At 38.1% G+C, this 16,983-nt stretch overlaps 1 protein-coding gene across 2 annotated transcripts in view; it reads left to right on the top strand.

The window, feature by feature from the left end:
• Window positions 1-2,884: 2,884 nt before the first annotated feature.
• The window catches only part of LOC126354047 (DNA polymerase delta subunit 2), a 123,725-nt gene continuing 109,626 nt past the window's right edge, over window positions 2,885-16,983 (top strand). The window contains exon 1 of one of the 2 annotated variants that reach the window (XM_050003393.1): window positions 2,885-3,272. In XM_050003393.1, coding sequence (XP_049859350.1) covers window positions 3,035-3,272 — 238 coding nt within the window. In that variant the 5' untranslated portion in view covers window positions 2,885-3,034. The remainder of the gene's footprint in view (window positions 3,273-16,983) is intronic. The other variant, XM_050003392.1, reaches the window with a different exon arrangement.

The following is a 16,983-nucleotide window of genomic DNA, read 5'->3' as shown; positions in this document are numbered from 1 at the left end:
CACCTGTTCACTCATTTTATGGAAATGGATTTTGTGATTTGGTGTTTCTTAGGCTATATTATATTAATTTGTGCTGCTTTCGAGACATCCTTGAAAGTTCCGTGACAACTTGTTTATTTCTTTCGTGAGTACACTTACAAGATGAAGGCAAGTATCTGAAAGCAGACAACTATTTAGATTTTACACACACACACACACACACACACACACACACACACACACACACACGCACACACAAAATACACAAACGCAACTCACACACACATGACTGCAGTCTCTGGCCTCAGCAGCCAGCTGATTGGCTGAAAGCTCATTTTCTGACAGTCTTTTTGTTGTTCCTATCTGCGACTCAGGATCTTCACTATATGAAGACTTTCTTTGTGTAGAGATGAGTCACCCCAGCACGTTATTCCATATAACATTGTTGAATGACAGTATGCAAAATATATCCATTTACTTATTTATCTGTCCCCAATGTATTCAGTGTTTAGAAGAGGGTATGTGAGTGAACTAAGTAGTGCAATGAGTTATAAAGTGTGCTTTTTTCCAGTTTAAATTTTCATCAATATGGACCTCTAAAAATTGTTTGATGTTAGTTACCTAATTAGTGTCATGTTCCATGGATCCTTTGCCAATTTATTGGTAATATTGTGGAACAAGTCATTTTACACTCATGTAAATACTGCTACATACTAACACTTTACAATGTTTTTTTTTCTTCATGAGGTTATTATTTTCTTGCCATGTGTTACACTTATCATTGGTGTAGTATATCTACATGTACAGAATTGAATATGTTACGACTTTTGAAATCCATAGTGGAACCATTTATAGAAAAACCATTCTCAGAAAAGCACACAATTATATTTTTAAGTACAATATTTACCATTTCTTCCGTTGCTGTAAGTATGTTTTGGTTGATTATGATATTAGTGTCATCTGCAAAAAAGTCCGCCCCTGGTAGCTGGCTGGCCCATGTGGCTGAGTGGTTCTAGGCGCTACAGTCTGGAACCGCGCGACAGTAAGGTCGCAGGTTCGAATCCTGCCTTGGGCATGGGTGTGTGTGATGTCCTCAGGTTAGTTAGGTTTAAGTTATTCTAAGTTATAAAGGAACTGTTGAGCTCAGAAGTTAAGTCCCATAGTGCTCAGAGCTATCTGAATCATTTGAACCTGGTAGCTGAGTGGTCAGTGCGACAGAATGTCGCCCAGGCTCGATTCCTGGGTGTGTTGGAGATTTTCTCCACTCAGTGACTAGGTGTTGTGTTGTCCTTATCATCATCATTTCATCCCCATGGACATGCAAGTCACCGAAGTGGCGTCAACTCGAAAGACCTGCACCAGGCGACCGGTCTACCTGACGGGAGGCCTTAGGTACACAGTATTTCCATTTCCATCTGCAAAAAGAGCAGACTGTGGTTGTATATTGGACAGAAGGTAGTTTTCTTATGGGAGAAACAATTATAGATCTAAGGCTGAATCAGAAAATAATCTCTTTCGCTTATATTGGCCGAATTATCAAATAATCTTTCCTGCAGTTTTGGTTAGATATGACTTTAAGTATGGTTGTCTATATCATTAATTCCATAAAACCTCAGTTTATCCAAAAGAGTATTGTGATTCACGATGTCAGATGTCTTAGATGGGACACAGAAAATATGAACCAATGCTATTTTATTATTTAACGCTTCTTAGATTTGGTGGGTGAACATGAAAATGCATTTTCAGTTGACCAAATACTCTGAAACCAGAACTGTGATTTACTAAGCACAGGATACTATCCTAGAAGACATCACCTTCTCAGAAGTTTTGGAAAATGATATCAGTTATAAAATGGTTCAGTAGTTAATGACGTCTCTTCTATTACCTTTCTCATAAAGGTCTTTAACAATGGTATATTTCGACCTCTCTAACCTGCATTAGTGACTCATTACATCTTACTATGGAAAAGGTCTTTAGCAATCTGTTGATAACACTATCAAATCCATATGAACTTCCATTTTTGAGGATGTATATAATTTTATTTACTTAGGGAGAAGTACGTGAGAGATCTATATGACTGAATTTTATGTGAGTTGCTGCGCACCTGCTGCATGTGCTTTGCTTGATCTCTCCAGGAAATACAATTATATTTTGCGTTCACGAGATACTTCGATCCCTTTAGTAATCCTGGATTCTTACATGGCCGTTTAATGTCCTTTCCTACTGGTGTATACAGAAAGCAATTGACTAAATTTTACATCAGTATTTAGTTCCTTATTAATTTCATCCCAGATCATCTCTTCTAAACTATTCTTAACAACGTTTATCCTGGAGTTATTAATTATTCTAACTGATTTCCTCTAAGGGGTAACGCTGTAACTATCTGTGTCTGACAAGCAGATTGCATTTGTTGCTGAGTAAACAATTATATTCTTCCTTTGAGCTTCATCAAAGAAGTCATTTTCAAATAGGGTCCTACTGTCTTTGTCCACCCGTTACAAAGCTAGTAAACTCAATTAAAAGAATTATACACCCCTCTTGGAAAATTAATTACTGATGTAATATTTTAGGATGTGTTTGTATGTATATTTTTCAGATACCAAATAAATGAAGATTTTCTGATATGTTTGGGAAGCAGTTTTCCTATTGTTTCATTTCTCAGCGGTTTGCCATGAAAATCTGATCAAGAATATTGTTTAAAATATTTGATTCGCCCATTAATATACTTTCGTCACTGAGAACGAATCGGAGGACAACACCGCATAGCTACGTCTGCAGCGACCGTAGGGTTAACTTTTATGACTGATGTAATAGACAGTAGATCACAGGGCTACTAACATGTTTCCAAATGCAAGGTGGCTGTCACGAGGTTTGAGAAAAATACTAGAATTGATATGAAAGTTTTAGCTCTCTGGTAAGCCGACGTTGTGAATGACCTTTGCTTACAGTAGAGTGTAATATCTTCTGATATACGTCTAAACTCCGTAAGTTTGAGTTTGGCGCCGAGAGATGATTGTTGATTTGTTGTTACTGTGAGTGGAGTATTGTAATTGTTATGATGATCATTGAGCCATCAAAGAATTTAGATGATGTGGGGAAGCTGTTGTCTGCACCCTATGAGGGTAATGACCATATTGAAGATGTTTATTCTCGGAAGGAATGCGATTACAAAAATTTATCTGCCAGGTTTACCTATAAGGCGAAAGACTTCTCGAAGCAGTTTGCTCATATTTATGCCGTCAGACTTGTGCAGATGCGATGCATAATAGAAAAGCCAGTGCGACAAAAGTGGGGTAAGTAATTTGGTAGTGCTTACTTGTTTTGGAGTTGGTCTATGTAGTAAGGAACGGCGAAAATTATAAGTGCCGTGTAAAATGTCTTGGAACATAGAAACACATTGAAGGAAAGCAGTTTTTTACATCGCAAGGGGAAGACTGTTGTAATTTTTGTGTTTCAAAATACTGAAATTGTTGCATACAGTTATGATACTAATTTCGATGTGCGCAAAGAGAGAAGTTTTTAGTGGGAAGCCCATACGTGAAGATATAATTCATGTGATGTTTCACTTTAGCGTAACGAAACTACAAATCCTGAGGGTTACACGCACTAAAGACTCACAGTCTTTCGCGCTTCTTTTAAATTTGCGTTACATTTCGCCCAATAGTATCACCAGCTTAGGGTGACAGGAGGTAAGATATTCTTTATTAATACGACCTTTCAAAAGAGAAGCTCAGTTCCCCATTCCATTTCTCCCCAACCTGTGTCCCTATTGGTTTTTCGTATACAGTTGTCAAATGACCAACTTTCGAAAATGTTGAGATGTTTGGCCATCTTCAGTTTTTATGAAATTGGTACCTGCATGAACTTTCATCAGCTGTCATGAGTAATTTCTAGTAAGTGCTGGGTTCATTTTCAGAAGTATCTCTCAGATACAATAGGCCCAAATGAAGATCAGAAACCATTGTACATGACCCTTTTTCTCGTTGGACGGATTAAATGATTTTGTTGTGACAACTGCTGCCAGTATTTTAACAAAGTAGCTTATAGACAATGAGTAAAAGGAGCTGGAAATGCGACTGACTGTGAGAACATTGTATGTTTTGTGACAGAAACTAAGTAAATCATGATCAGCTTCAAAAATTACTGTATACAATTTTTGCTCGTCTTTGATTCTATGTATTTTGAGCATAACATCTGTTTTCATAATTGCTAACCACGGAAATAGTGTTTTGAACTCTTCATCAAAATATGTAGCCTATATAAATCCATTTTGCTGTCATTTCAATTATTTTACAGATTTGTTATGGGCATATGTTAAAATGTAGTGTTAAACTGCTGCACGTAGTCACATCATTGGAGATGTAATCACAAAATTTTGAGACCTTTCATTCTAATTGCTCAGTAAGTAGTAGTCCTACTTCTCTGCCTTGCCAAAAGTTGTACAGCCTTTTCCTGTAAATTTTGGCTACTTCCTGAAACACACATTTCTTCCATGACATAATGGGTTTATTTCAGTGAAGAGTTCGCACCAATGGCATCTGAAGAGTTGCGCAGATGGTGTCCTCCAAATGTATGGTGACTAAAAGCTATTGTTTTAAATCTAGTACTTTGTCACAGACTGATCTGTAGTGTGGCTTGAGGTCTAAGGGGCAGGGGGAAGTTTGGCTGTAAGTTGTTGAAGACCGTGTATGTGTCATGAAAATTTTTGTGCTGCATTTCATAGTTACATTTATCTCTCTGATTTACAATCTTTGTTTTTTACTGTGTCATGGTATTTTCAGGTTTGTTTTATGTTTTTGAAGGCAGAACAAACAGGTCCACTTAATTCCCCTATTTCCATGGAGGTCGGGTTTCAGTTTTTGTTTTAGTAATGTGTCCATGTTGCTAGTGGTGTCATCCAATGGTCAGTCCTTGAGGCAAGGATATCCTCCACACTGTGACATCCTTTGTCTATCTACAACTACATACATAATCCACAGGCCACCATATGGCTACTTATTCCCTTTCCTGTTACACTCGCAAATGGATCGAAGGAAAAATGGCTGTCTATTTATCTCCATAGTAGCCTTATTTTCTCTTCACGCTCCTTTTTTATGTATGCAACAGTGAAATCATTCTGTAGTTAGGTGCAAATGTGGGGTCTCTTAAATTTCCTCGATAGTTCAAAAATTTGTTAAGGCAACTGTTATCGATATACTTGGAAAAATGCATGAAACACACACACACAGAGCTGTCATACAGTACATTTATTAACTACTGGTTTTACTCGCATTCGGTAGGACGACGGTTCAATCCCACGTCTGGCCATCCTGATTTAGGTTTTCCGTGAGTTCCCTAAATCGCTTCAGGCAAATGCCGGGATAGTTCCTCTGAAAGGGCATGGCCGACTTCCTTCCCCATCCTTCCTTAATCTGCTGAGATTTTTGACCTTGCAGTTTGGTCTCCTCCCCAAATCAACCCAACCCAACTACTGGTTTTAACTGTGGACCGTCTTCACAGTGAAAAAAATATCTATTGTACCAACTTCACATGTCATACACCATTGCCCACTTAAAAAGTAAGATAATTACATTTATCGCTGTAATCCAGGCTTAACGAAGCAGAAAGTCAGGAGTGATGTCCATAATCAAGACCAGCAGTAAATAAATTGTATTGCAAGACAGTATGATATGTATCGTGCATTTCTCCAAGTCTCTCAGTAGTTTTTCCTGGAAATAACATTGTATTCCTTTAAGGGATTCCTGTTTGAATTCAGGAAGCATTTCCACATGGATTGAACCAGCTGGTAATAGATGTAGCAGCACACCTCTGAATTTCTTTGGTTACTCTAATCCAACCTTGTGGGATCTCCCAAGCACTGGAGCACGCGGATAACACAAGTGTTCTATAAGTGGTCTCCTTTATAGATGAGTTACACTTTTCTAGAATTGTGCCAATAAACCAAAGTCAATCATTTGCCTTCCCTACTATCATCCTTATGTGATCATTCCATTTCAAGTCACTTTGTAATGTTCTGCCTAGATATTTAATCAACGTGATTGTGTCAAGCACCGCACCACTAATACTGTATTCGATCATTACAGGATCGTTATTCCTACTCATCTGCGTTAATTTAAAAATTTTCTAAATTTAGAGCTAGCTGCCATTCATCACATGAAAAAGAAATTCTGCCTTAAGTGATCCTGTATGATTCTACAGTCACTTACCAATTATGCTTTTGCTGTATACTACAGTGCCATAAACTAACAGTTGCAGACTGGTTCTTGCACTACCCATCAGTTAATTTTTGTATTTAGAGAACAAGAGTGGTCCCCTCACACTCTGCTGTGGCACTGCTGATGATACCCTTGTCTCACCACCCAAGGCAGTGTTCTGGGTTCCATGTCTTTGAAGATGGAATCTGCATTTTGCTCTCCATCTACGGTTTACAGAATGTCACGAAATAAACTGAAACCTTTTTGCATGAGTGATGTCTTCTAAACCCAATCTGATTTGTGGACAGAAGTTTTTCTGTCTAAAGGAAATTTATTATATTTGAACTTAGAATATGTTCAAGAATTCCACAGCAAATCAATAAGGATATTTGTGTGTAATTTTTGGATCTGTTCTTATGTACAGCAGTCACCTGCACTTTTTACAGTCTCATGAGACTTTGTGCTAAGTGAGAGATTCGCAATAAATGCACGCTCAGTAAGAGGCCAGTGCTGTAGAGAACTCTCTATAAAACCAAATTGGGATTCTGTTGGGACCCAGTGATTAAATTGTTCTCAGCTCTTTCGTTTGCTTGTTTCTGGCAGGTATGCCTAATACCACATTGATCTTGTTAAAGGACAACGTGCAACATTGTTGTCCTGCAGATAGGCACACATGACATGATTACACTTTCAACATTGAAGGACCAATGTTTAATGTGCTACAAAGCTTCGAAACGTACATGTTAGTATGGCTCCAGTCCCATATTTTTGTTAATAAAAGCATCCAGATGTCACCACATGTAGTTGTACAGGCATCAGATGTAGTCCTCTTATGCTCCATTCCATGGCGCTTAGTTCCCACAGGTTAGTGGGTGGAAGTGGAATCCTGATGCTACACTTTGTGACACCCCAAACATTCTCAGTCGGGAAGAGATTGGGTAGTGAGGTGCCATGACAGAGTACCCCTGACTGCAAAGACTTTTGAGAAGTGGCTACAGTATGAGGATGAGCATTGTTCTGTTGAAGTAGGGCATAGGCATGGTCATTTGCATGTGGTAGAGCCATGGATTGCAGGTATTCCTGTACATACTGTGCAGCTATTATTAAGTCTGTTACGAACACTAGCAGTGAATGGACACAATAGGACACTGATCCCTACTCCATCACATCAGGCTGGCAGGTTGTTTGATGGGAGATAACAAACAACTCTCCGTTGTGCTTTCCACTGTGCCTCCAGACACGGACCTGGTGGTCGTTGCCCCTGAGGCAAAGAGGGATTTGCCACTAAAGAGGACCCTACACCAGCCTGCAAGGCCTTATGTCCACTGTTCTCAACACGAGGCAAGATGTATGCGACACTGCAGGGTTGCACGTAGGCGCAGGGTTGTGAGTGTGTGTGGTTGCATAATAGTCAGTTTGTGGTGAGCCCTGCATCATGCAACTGCCTACCTGATGTACTAGCATATAAAGGATTTTGCATAGCAGGCAGAACAGCCACTGAATGCCCCCTGTTGCAACTATTTGTGTGTAGTGGGCAGCCCATCAGTTTTCCCTTCTGGTGGTGTCTGTTGAACATCCAGGTCATGCAAGCATGCTTTGCTATATCCATTTCTACCAAGAACATGTGGTCTGTATGACCAGAGTGGCACACTACACAACGATAGGACCACCCAGTCTTGTGCAGAACCATGATGTGTGGCCCCTCTCGAACTAGTCTAGCTTGGCAACCTGCTCTAGTGACAGTACTCGTTGTCATATTCAATGAAAGTAGTTTGAGGTCCTCGTATACCGACTGATGTGCGTGATCTCAAAGCCCCAGCCATGCTCTTAGTGTGGGTGATGGTGTGCAACATAGCAACCCAGTTTGCAGATGATCAGTTGGGTCCTTCTGGGTGCAGCTTTTTTTGACAGTGTGTGAGTAGTCCATGTTGGAATCTCTTTGACAGTCACGACTCTACACTGTGTGATCAAAAGTATCTGGATACCCCCTAAAACATGCATTTTTCGTATTAGGTGCATTGTGCTCCCACCTACTGCCAGGTACTTCAAATCGGCAACCTCAGTAGTCATTAGATATTGTGTGAGAGCAGAATGGGGCACTCTGCGGAACTCACGGACTTCAAACATGATCAGGTGACTGGGCGTCACTTGTATCATAAGTCTGTAAGCAAGATTTCCGCACTCCTAAACATCCCTCAGCCAACAGTTTCAGATGTAATAGTGAGGTGGAAATGTGAAGGGACACATACAGCACAAGATCGAAAGGCGACCACGTCTGTTGACTGAGAGAAACTGCCGACAGTTGAAGAGGGTCGTAATGTGTAATAGATATACATCTATCCAGACTATCACACAGGAATTCCAAACTGCACCAGGACCCACTGCAAGTACTATGACAGTTAGATGGGAGGTAAGAAAACTTCAATGTCATGGTCGAGTGACTGCTCATAAGCCACACATCACACCGGTAAATGCCAAACGGCACCTCGTTTGGTGTAAGGAGTGTAAACATTGGATGATTGAACAGTTGAAAAACATTGTGTGGCGTGACAAATCATGGTACAGAATGTGGCAATTTGATGGCAGGGTGTGAGTATGGTGAATACCCAGTGAATGTCATCTACCAGCATGTGTAACGCCGACAGTAAAATTCGGAGGGTATGGTGTGGTCGTGTTTGTTATGGAGGGGGCTTGCACCCCTTGTTGTTTTGCATGGCACTATCACAGCACAGGCCTACAATGACGTTTTAAGCAACTTATTGCTTCTCACTGTTGAAGAGCAATTCGGGGATTGCGATTGCATCTTTCAACACGATCAAGCGCCTGTTCATAGTCTACGGCCTCTGGCGGAGTGGTTACATGACAATAACATACCTGTAATGTACTGGCCTGCACAGAGTCCTGACCTGGATCCTAAAGAACACCTTTGGGCTGTTTTGGAACGTCGACTTCGTGCCAGGCCTCACTGACTGATATTGATATCTCTCCTATTTGCAGTACTCTGTGAAGAATGGTTTGCCATTCCCCACGAAACCTTCCAGCATCTGATTGAACGTATGCCTGCAAGAGTGGAATCTGTCTTGAGTGCTAAGGGTGGGTCAACACCATATTGAATACTAGCATTACTGAAGGAGGGCATCACGAACTTGTAAGTCATTTTCAGCCAGGTGTCCAGATACTTTTGATCACATAGTGTAAGTCTGTATTATGATCTTCATGTGTGGGTTTTCGCAAGATCGAGGGGACCAGGGGTGCCCACTTGACCATTTCCAAATCTAATGAAATTTGGTGTGAAGGTTCTAGATTGTTTTTGATGGCTATATACCAAATTTCCAGTGGTTGAATATTAGGGTCTTCGCATCACATACAAAGGCGCGAATGTGCTAAGTTTGGAGGGCTTTTTTAGAAGTTCTATCAAACATTTGGTCATGTGCTTTAATATACACAGACAAATTTTTGTGCTGAATCACACAATGACAAAAATTTGGGATTTAGCCACTCCTAAACACAGATACAAGTCTCTAAAGTTGCCAAAAAATTTGTCATGTTAAGAGCCAAAGTTTGACCAACCACTGCTACTTTTCATATGGACCAATCACACCAAAACTTCAGAGGATTATTCCTACCTATTATGTCTATATATGGATCAAATTTAATGAACATTGGATGCCTAGATGAAAAGATATGCATCTGCAAAGTTGGCCAAAATTTTCTAAGTGCAAATTTTAGGATATTTTTGGGAGGCAATATCTCAACTGTGTCTTGTTCAATCCTTTTTTGGTCTTGCCACATCTGGAAAGAGCATGCCTTAAGCTTTCAAAGATATATTGTTTAATTTCTGGATCTTGCATATTGATGGGTAAGAATACATTTCAAAAGTTATTATTTTAGCACTTCGAGAAGACTGAAAAGTGAAATATTTTGCTCATTAAGTCCTCTCATTTATTTTTCTGATTTTAGGATATAACCCGGTTTCAAAGATTAATTTAACAAATACCGTAAAACAAGTATAATACACAACACAAATTTGTGAAACAAAAACACTAAAGTCAGCTCCAGTATTGGTTAAATAGTTCTACAATTTTGTCAAGGACAGAATGAAGAAGACTGTATTGTCTTTCTGATGTTGATGATGATGTAGTTGACAGTGCTTTCTAAAGTCATGAAAATATGTTGCTCAGGAATCTCCAACAGGTATCCTTAGCAGTTGGCCAGTGCAAGGAATGGGCAGAACCATGTGGGTGCATAAAGCTGATGAGGACATCTTCTTGTTCATGTGAAACTTCACACACATTTCCAACCCACCAAAAATTGTCATACATTCATGCAACATACTGTCTTGGTTGTAAACTTGCAATTGAGATTGCTGGAATTACTTCATCTGCTTCAGAGACATTTACTGTAAATACTGTAGCATCATTGGAAACTCTGCTTGTTGCTTGATCAGGCTGATTTTTTTTTCAGTTTTTTTTATACACAAAAAACTTTATGCCTGGAATACTGTCATCGTAGAATTTGAACAAATCATATGGCATCAATATTTGGTTATCTAAGGGTCTCTGCAAACTAGCACGGGCTGCTAGTCTTTCTGCTGTTCCCATAATGCCATTACAAGGCGATTTAGCGTGGCTTGTTCCAAAAAAATTCCATTCGACAGTGATGCCAAAATCTTTTTGTGCAGGCATAAATTAATGAAATTTTTGTATTGAGCTGCTGAACCATAACCAAAGAAATAAATATTCTTAATGTTTTCAATCTTTGTCGTTAAATATGCTATTAACTTTATTTAAATGGGGTGGACAGCAATGACGGTGACAGTCGCTGATCACAAATGCTAATCTTCTGACGTTCTTTGCCACCAAAATAGATAACAAATGGATGTAACATGGACCGACAAATGAAATCCTTGCACAGCATCTTGAACAACAAATGGTTAAGTCTCAGCAAAACCCTTTAATACAATTAATTCATTTCCTGCAAGATTTCTTTTTAGCTGCTTAAGGTATAAACTTCAATGTTACGTTAAAAAGTGATGGTTTCTTAAACCAGTAACTTTCAAAATCAGTGCCTCCATGAAACTTTCAACAGTTCTCAGACATGTCTCCAATGTGTGTCTGTCAGTATGGACACATTGCTTGTATTACATTGTTTCCTCAAGGTCATAATCCTTAAAAGCACTTTTAAGAAAATCCCTCTAGTTGTATTTTTCCTGGACATTCATCACAATGTTGCAGTATACAATCCTTTTATTTCAAACTGCGTACATTTTCTTTTCAAAGCCTTGTAGTCATCTTGAATTACACATACTGAATGTGATCCAGAAGCATCAACTGTAGTACACCATTTTGGCCTGAGCTCACAAAATTTTGAGAAGCTCAGTTGATTTCCATATTGCTTACAAGAAGCAATGAACATTTCTTTCAGGTTACAAAGGAGCAAGGGCATCTTTTTCCTGTTTATTCTCACTGAAACACAATTCTTATAGCATGGAAATAAATGAGAAAACTCATCTTCTCCAAACAAAGTGAGAACATTTTGTTTTACTTCATCATCGAGCTTTTTCCCTTTTTGGTTTGCAGGTGTTGCCAAAATCTGAACTTCCATATTTAATTTCCTAGACATCTTCACCATTTTAGTTGAAACAGCAAATTCTTTAGCAGTTTTTTTCTGTAGTCCAGCTATTTGGAGCCAAAGTCAAAATTTGAACTTAAATGCAATTTCTACATCTACATATATACTCTCCTAGCTACCAAGCAGTGTGTGGCAGAGGGCACAGTTTTCACCAAAGAAATACTCCCAGGGATCGTGTGAGGGAAAAACATTTTTGGCACTCTTCCCCTTGTACTCGAGAAATCTCTACTTGGCTCGCACCAGCAGCTGTGGCGGTTACCTTAGTAATGCTGCCTTGGGCCTTCAGAACTTTGCGCTTTATGTATCCCATTGAATCCCTTTCGCTGATCCGTTGAAGCTCTAATGGTGACTCTCCAAGTGATAATAATGAAGTATCAACAATAAAGCAAGCATCAACAACATCCATGTCTTCAGGGGATGGGCTTATCCTGGTGAGATGATGTAAAATATACAAATTAGGCCATCAAAACATACTGTTTTAGTGCTTACCTTTAACTACAACAATGATTACTGATCATTCAAACACTCGGTACTCAACACTAAGATTGTACACTGTCAACACCAGACTGACACTGTGAAAACTGCTGATAATAAAAGCAATAATTGAAACTGGTGATTCAGCAATGTATCACTGCTATGTGGCTAGAGCCTTAAAAAACTATTGCTGTTTTATAATGCCGATGGAAACTGAGTGACAATGCATATATGCACCACCATGCAGTGTAGGGTTACAACATTCTAAAGCAACATAGCATTCCATTATGATCTTCTGGATTTTATAATCTTAAGAGCATTTTCTGATGCTTTATTATATTTATGTTCTATACTGTAAAATAATGTATAAACACTCTTATTAGCATAGTTACAGTCCCTAAACCACAAGCAAATCTTATACTATTAAAAGACACTACAGTTACACATTTTTTGATTTACAGCTTCATAATTTATTTTTTGTATTTATTGATAATCAATTTTCCCCACATTTGATAAATATTCGTACTCATCAATATGCAAGATCCAAAAATTGAACAATATAACACTGAAAGCTTAAAGCATGCACTTTTCAGCTGTGGCAAGAAAAAAAGGATTGAACAAGGCACAGTTGAGATATTGCCTCCCAAAAACATCCTAAAATTTGCACTTAGAAAATTTTGGCCAACTTTGAAGATGCATATCTTTTCTCCTAGGCATCCAATGTTAATTAAATTTGATCTATATATACACATCGTAGGTAGGAACAATACTCTGAATTTTTGGTGTGATTGTTCCATATGAAAAGTATGGTTGGTCAAACCTTGGCTCTAAACATAACACGACAAAGTTTTTGGCCACTTTAGAGGCTTAATCTATGTTTAGGAGTGGCTAAATCTCAAATTTTTGTTATGGTGTGATTCAGCATAATAAGTTGTCTGTGTGTATTAAAGCACATGACCAAATGTTTGCTAGAAATGAAAAAAAAAACCTACCAAACTTAGCACATTTGCACCTTCGTACTTGATGCGAAAGTGGGTAGCCTCTCTTTAAAAGCCCCTAAATATTCAACTACTGAAGATACTGAACTGAAATTTGGTGTATAACCCTCAAAGACCATGTAGATTCTTCACACCAAATTTCATTAGATTTGGAGATGGTTGAGTGGGGACACTTTTTAATATTGGTTCCTAGACATGGACTGACCCATTTACTAATCCCTTCAATGTCACATTTTCTTCATCCTCTGCTTGTGGTCTAAACAATGAATATGTTTTATGTTTGGTCTAGGTTGTCACAGTTCAGTGGAATCAAGTCCAGCAGCTTTTGCAATTCGCTTAATTAATACATCTTCAACTTAATACATTTTTCATTTTGCATGTCTTTTTTATCTGTTGACCTAATTTGTTGAAATTTCAGTGGTAATATTCCAATAGCTGACAAGCTTGTATTTAGGCTGGATCTTCAGAAATATTCATTTCATCAGCTTCGTATGGTTCTGGTGAAATTAGCATCTGTGGATTTCACTTTCTGAAGAATTTTTTCTGCTCATGGACACAGTTCTTGGCTTGGTTTTGTAGCAGACTTTGTATTGCATTTTAGCTACTAAGCCATTTTCAAATTAAGCGAGGGCACAGGTTTTTGTTTGGTAGCCATGAGTAATTGGAGAGACCTTCTGCTTTTTATGCTATCTGGGTCTTTTTAATTGTTCAGTGTTACATGATGCTAACAAATTATTTTTGTGCCGATAGCTTTACAACTACCACACATTTTACATTTATTTTGTCACAAGATAAATTATAATATGTGTCAAACTATCAAAACTTCAACTAAGAAAGCAACTGTTTTAACATACTGGAAAAAGGGCTAGAGAATTAAAAATTGCAAGTAACATTCTAAAGACACAGTTTTCAATCTCGATTGAACAAAAAAAGAAAAAATGGAAATCAGTTAGTTTGTAGTAGACGGGCTGTAAATGTGCAGTGTTAGTAATGTCACCAGCATAAAAATAAATTCTTAGCAACATGTAAGACTGAGCAGTAAAAAATCCCAGTGAAGATAGTACAAAAAGTGCTGAAACATGTTTGGGTAAAGAAAAACAGTGTCTTGCTTAATGCAGAAACACTCTTCAAATTTTCTCAGCAGACACATGAAGAAAAAACAGCGACAATACCCAAAAAGATGACAGGGGTGAAAATGGACTGTAAAATAAGTAAAAGTCAGTATTTTTCAGATAGTGCAATTTCAATGTTGTTTTTCAATTGTGGTCTGTAAAGTCAGTTTTCTTGTTCTGCCTTCCAAATTCGGCCGACTGCAGGCAGTTAATGATATAATGCAATTGAATATCCTTTTGTTTGTGCAGTGTTCGTGCAGTCTTGCTAACTGTCCGTAAAATTTCAGTGGATGTTTCTGCATTGTGTCCGACATTTTCGGTACGCTTGTAGAGCTCCTTGTTTTTCCTCTTCTTCCAAGTTCTGTCAGTAGTCTTCTAGGATCCCAGTATTTTCTTGATAATCTTCCTTTCCGTCCTTTCAAGTAGTTGTAACTGTCCCCTTTCATATTTAAAATAAGACACTGAAGCAAAGAGTCCTTGTGGTTTTATTACTGAATTACAGCTCCTGATTTTGGCCTTGTGGGATATCACTCATAATTTGTGCCTGTTCTGTGTTAGTTTGTGAGCAAGATGTAATTTTCTGGCTCTTCGTTTGACTGCCACTTTATCAGGTCCATTGGGCTGATCCATTCTCGTAAGTATTTGAATTTATCTGTTCTTTTGATCTTTCCAAGCATTTCTCTCCTTGGTATCTGTGCTCCACACGGTCTGTCTTTTAATATATTTTGAGACTGTTTTTTCCAGCTATTTTGTGCAAGAACATGTTGTGTGTCAGCCTTTGTTTAAGGGTTTCCCTCATTTTTCTGTTGAATCAGAATTCCTCTAACACACTAAATAAAGTTTTTTGTTGATGTCGTGTGCTTTTTTAAGTCTATAAAAATTACCGTATATACCCAAGTATATGATGACTCACTCCTTTTTTTAACTGGCTCCTTGAGAATTTTTTTTTTTTTTTAACATATCCAGACGAATCAAAATTACAAACTTTTATTGATGTAAGGGTTGAGTCTAAAAACTTATTCTAAATTAATACCATTTATTTATTGTCTACATTATGATAATAGGGGGAGAGATAAAATAAAAATAAATTATTTACATTAATTTTTGTCTTCACTCACTGCCTTGTTGTTCACTTAGCCTATCATCTGTGGTATCACTATTTTTAATCATCATCATCATCATCATCCAAAAAGAACTGTGAAATGTATTATCTTTGTTGCCACAAATGTTTGGCTGCTAATACTGAACATTTTGCGATTTCTGAGGTTGTGGGACCTGAGAACACAGCTGTCTTTTTGTGAACACACAGCAGATTTTGCTTTTTTACGGACATGAGGATGTTACAATGTCTCGTGTTCCAAACGTATTGTCTGCCTGCAACTCTCCCATTGGCTATGTGGAACCAGCAGCTGAGAGACCCCAATTGTTTCTGTCATACCTCATGATGAGCATCGACAACATTACTGCATGAGACACCTAAGAATGCTTTTGGCCCCATCTAGACTTCTAGCGTCTCTTACAGAAATGTATGCTGTTGCTGAGTATTTGTCTAATATTAATGTCATTTCAATTCTGAGTGTGTATGGGTTAAGGCAAACTGTAATCTAAACATGGTTGATGTTTATAAAAAGCCAAAGTAAGCAGTATACATTCTCATGGTTGGCTGCACGATGAAGTTTCTGCCTGTTCAATGCTCCCCTTCCCACACTCATTGTAGTTCTCAGCCAAACAGAGTCACTGTTCCCCCTCCAACTTTATGTAGCTAATGATATGCTTGGGCAACAGGGAAACATGGACTGCCATCTCTTCTAGGTTGCAGATCATATGTGACAGCAGCAGCTAATACATAAATAAAAGTTCGCAATCACTACTCAGTCCAGTTCTCGAACTTTCCCTCATCCCACAATGTGGTGATGTCTGTACAATCTCCACAGTGGGTCTTTTCAGTGTAATTTATTCTCGCCATAGCAATTACAGTTCATTTAATATGGTCTATTTCATTCGTTAGTGATTTCATTCTTGATCAATTTTCCTTCTTGTTTCATCTGAATATAATCATCTTGTTCTAAAGATGATAAAGAGCTGTTAGCAATTTTTATGGTATTCTAATACATGTACACCGAGCAAATTTATCATTTGCAACCCACTTTGTAATTTTTTTCATAACCAAATAATATATTGACTTAGGTTCAGAATCAGGTAATGGTTTTGAAGGACAAAATTTTCACCTTTGAATGTGTTAACTTTACTTAAAAAGCAGCGTACATGTATTTATGTGAACTTTTATTGCAAACCTGTTGAAATAAACAGTAGTTAGTAAGTTGATAAAATGTAATGTTATTTCCTCCTATGTTTCACATATTGTCAATTTTTAAGCAGAACATTAGATTGTTGTTGTGGCTAGTTCATAGTTTCTCGTGCATCTGTTGACCAGCTCCGCGATTCAAATGTCACGTCATTGTTCGAACAAGGTTGATACTGTATGGAGCGCTTTGGAGTATCAAGAAATTTCGAACCTTTTCAAACACAAGTATTTTTTGATATGGCCTATCCTCAGGATTCTTCTAAATAAATTTGTACAAAACCTCAATAGTC

Source organism: Schistocerca gregaria, chromosome 3 (assembly GCF_023897955.1).
Source record: "Schistocerca gregaria isolate iqSchGreg1 chromosome 3, iqSchGreg1.2, whole genome shotgun sequence".
NCBI lineage: Eukaryota > Metazoa > Arthropoda > Insecta > Orthoptera > Acrididae > Schistocerca > Schistocerca gregaria.
This window is presented reverse-complemented; position numbering and strand designations above follow the sequence as displayed.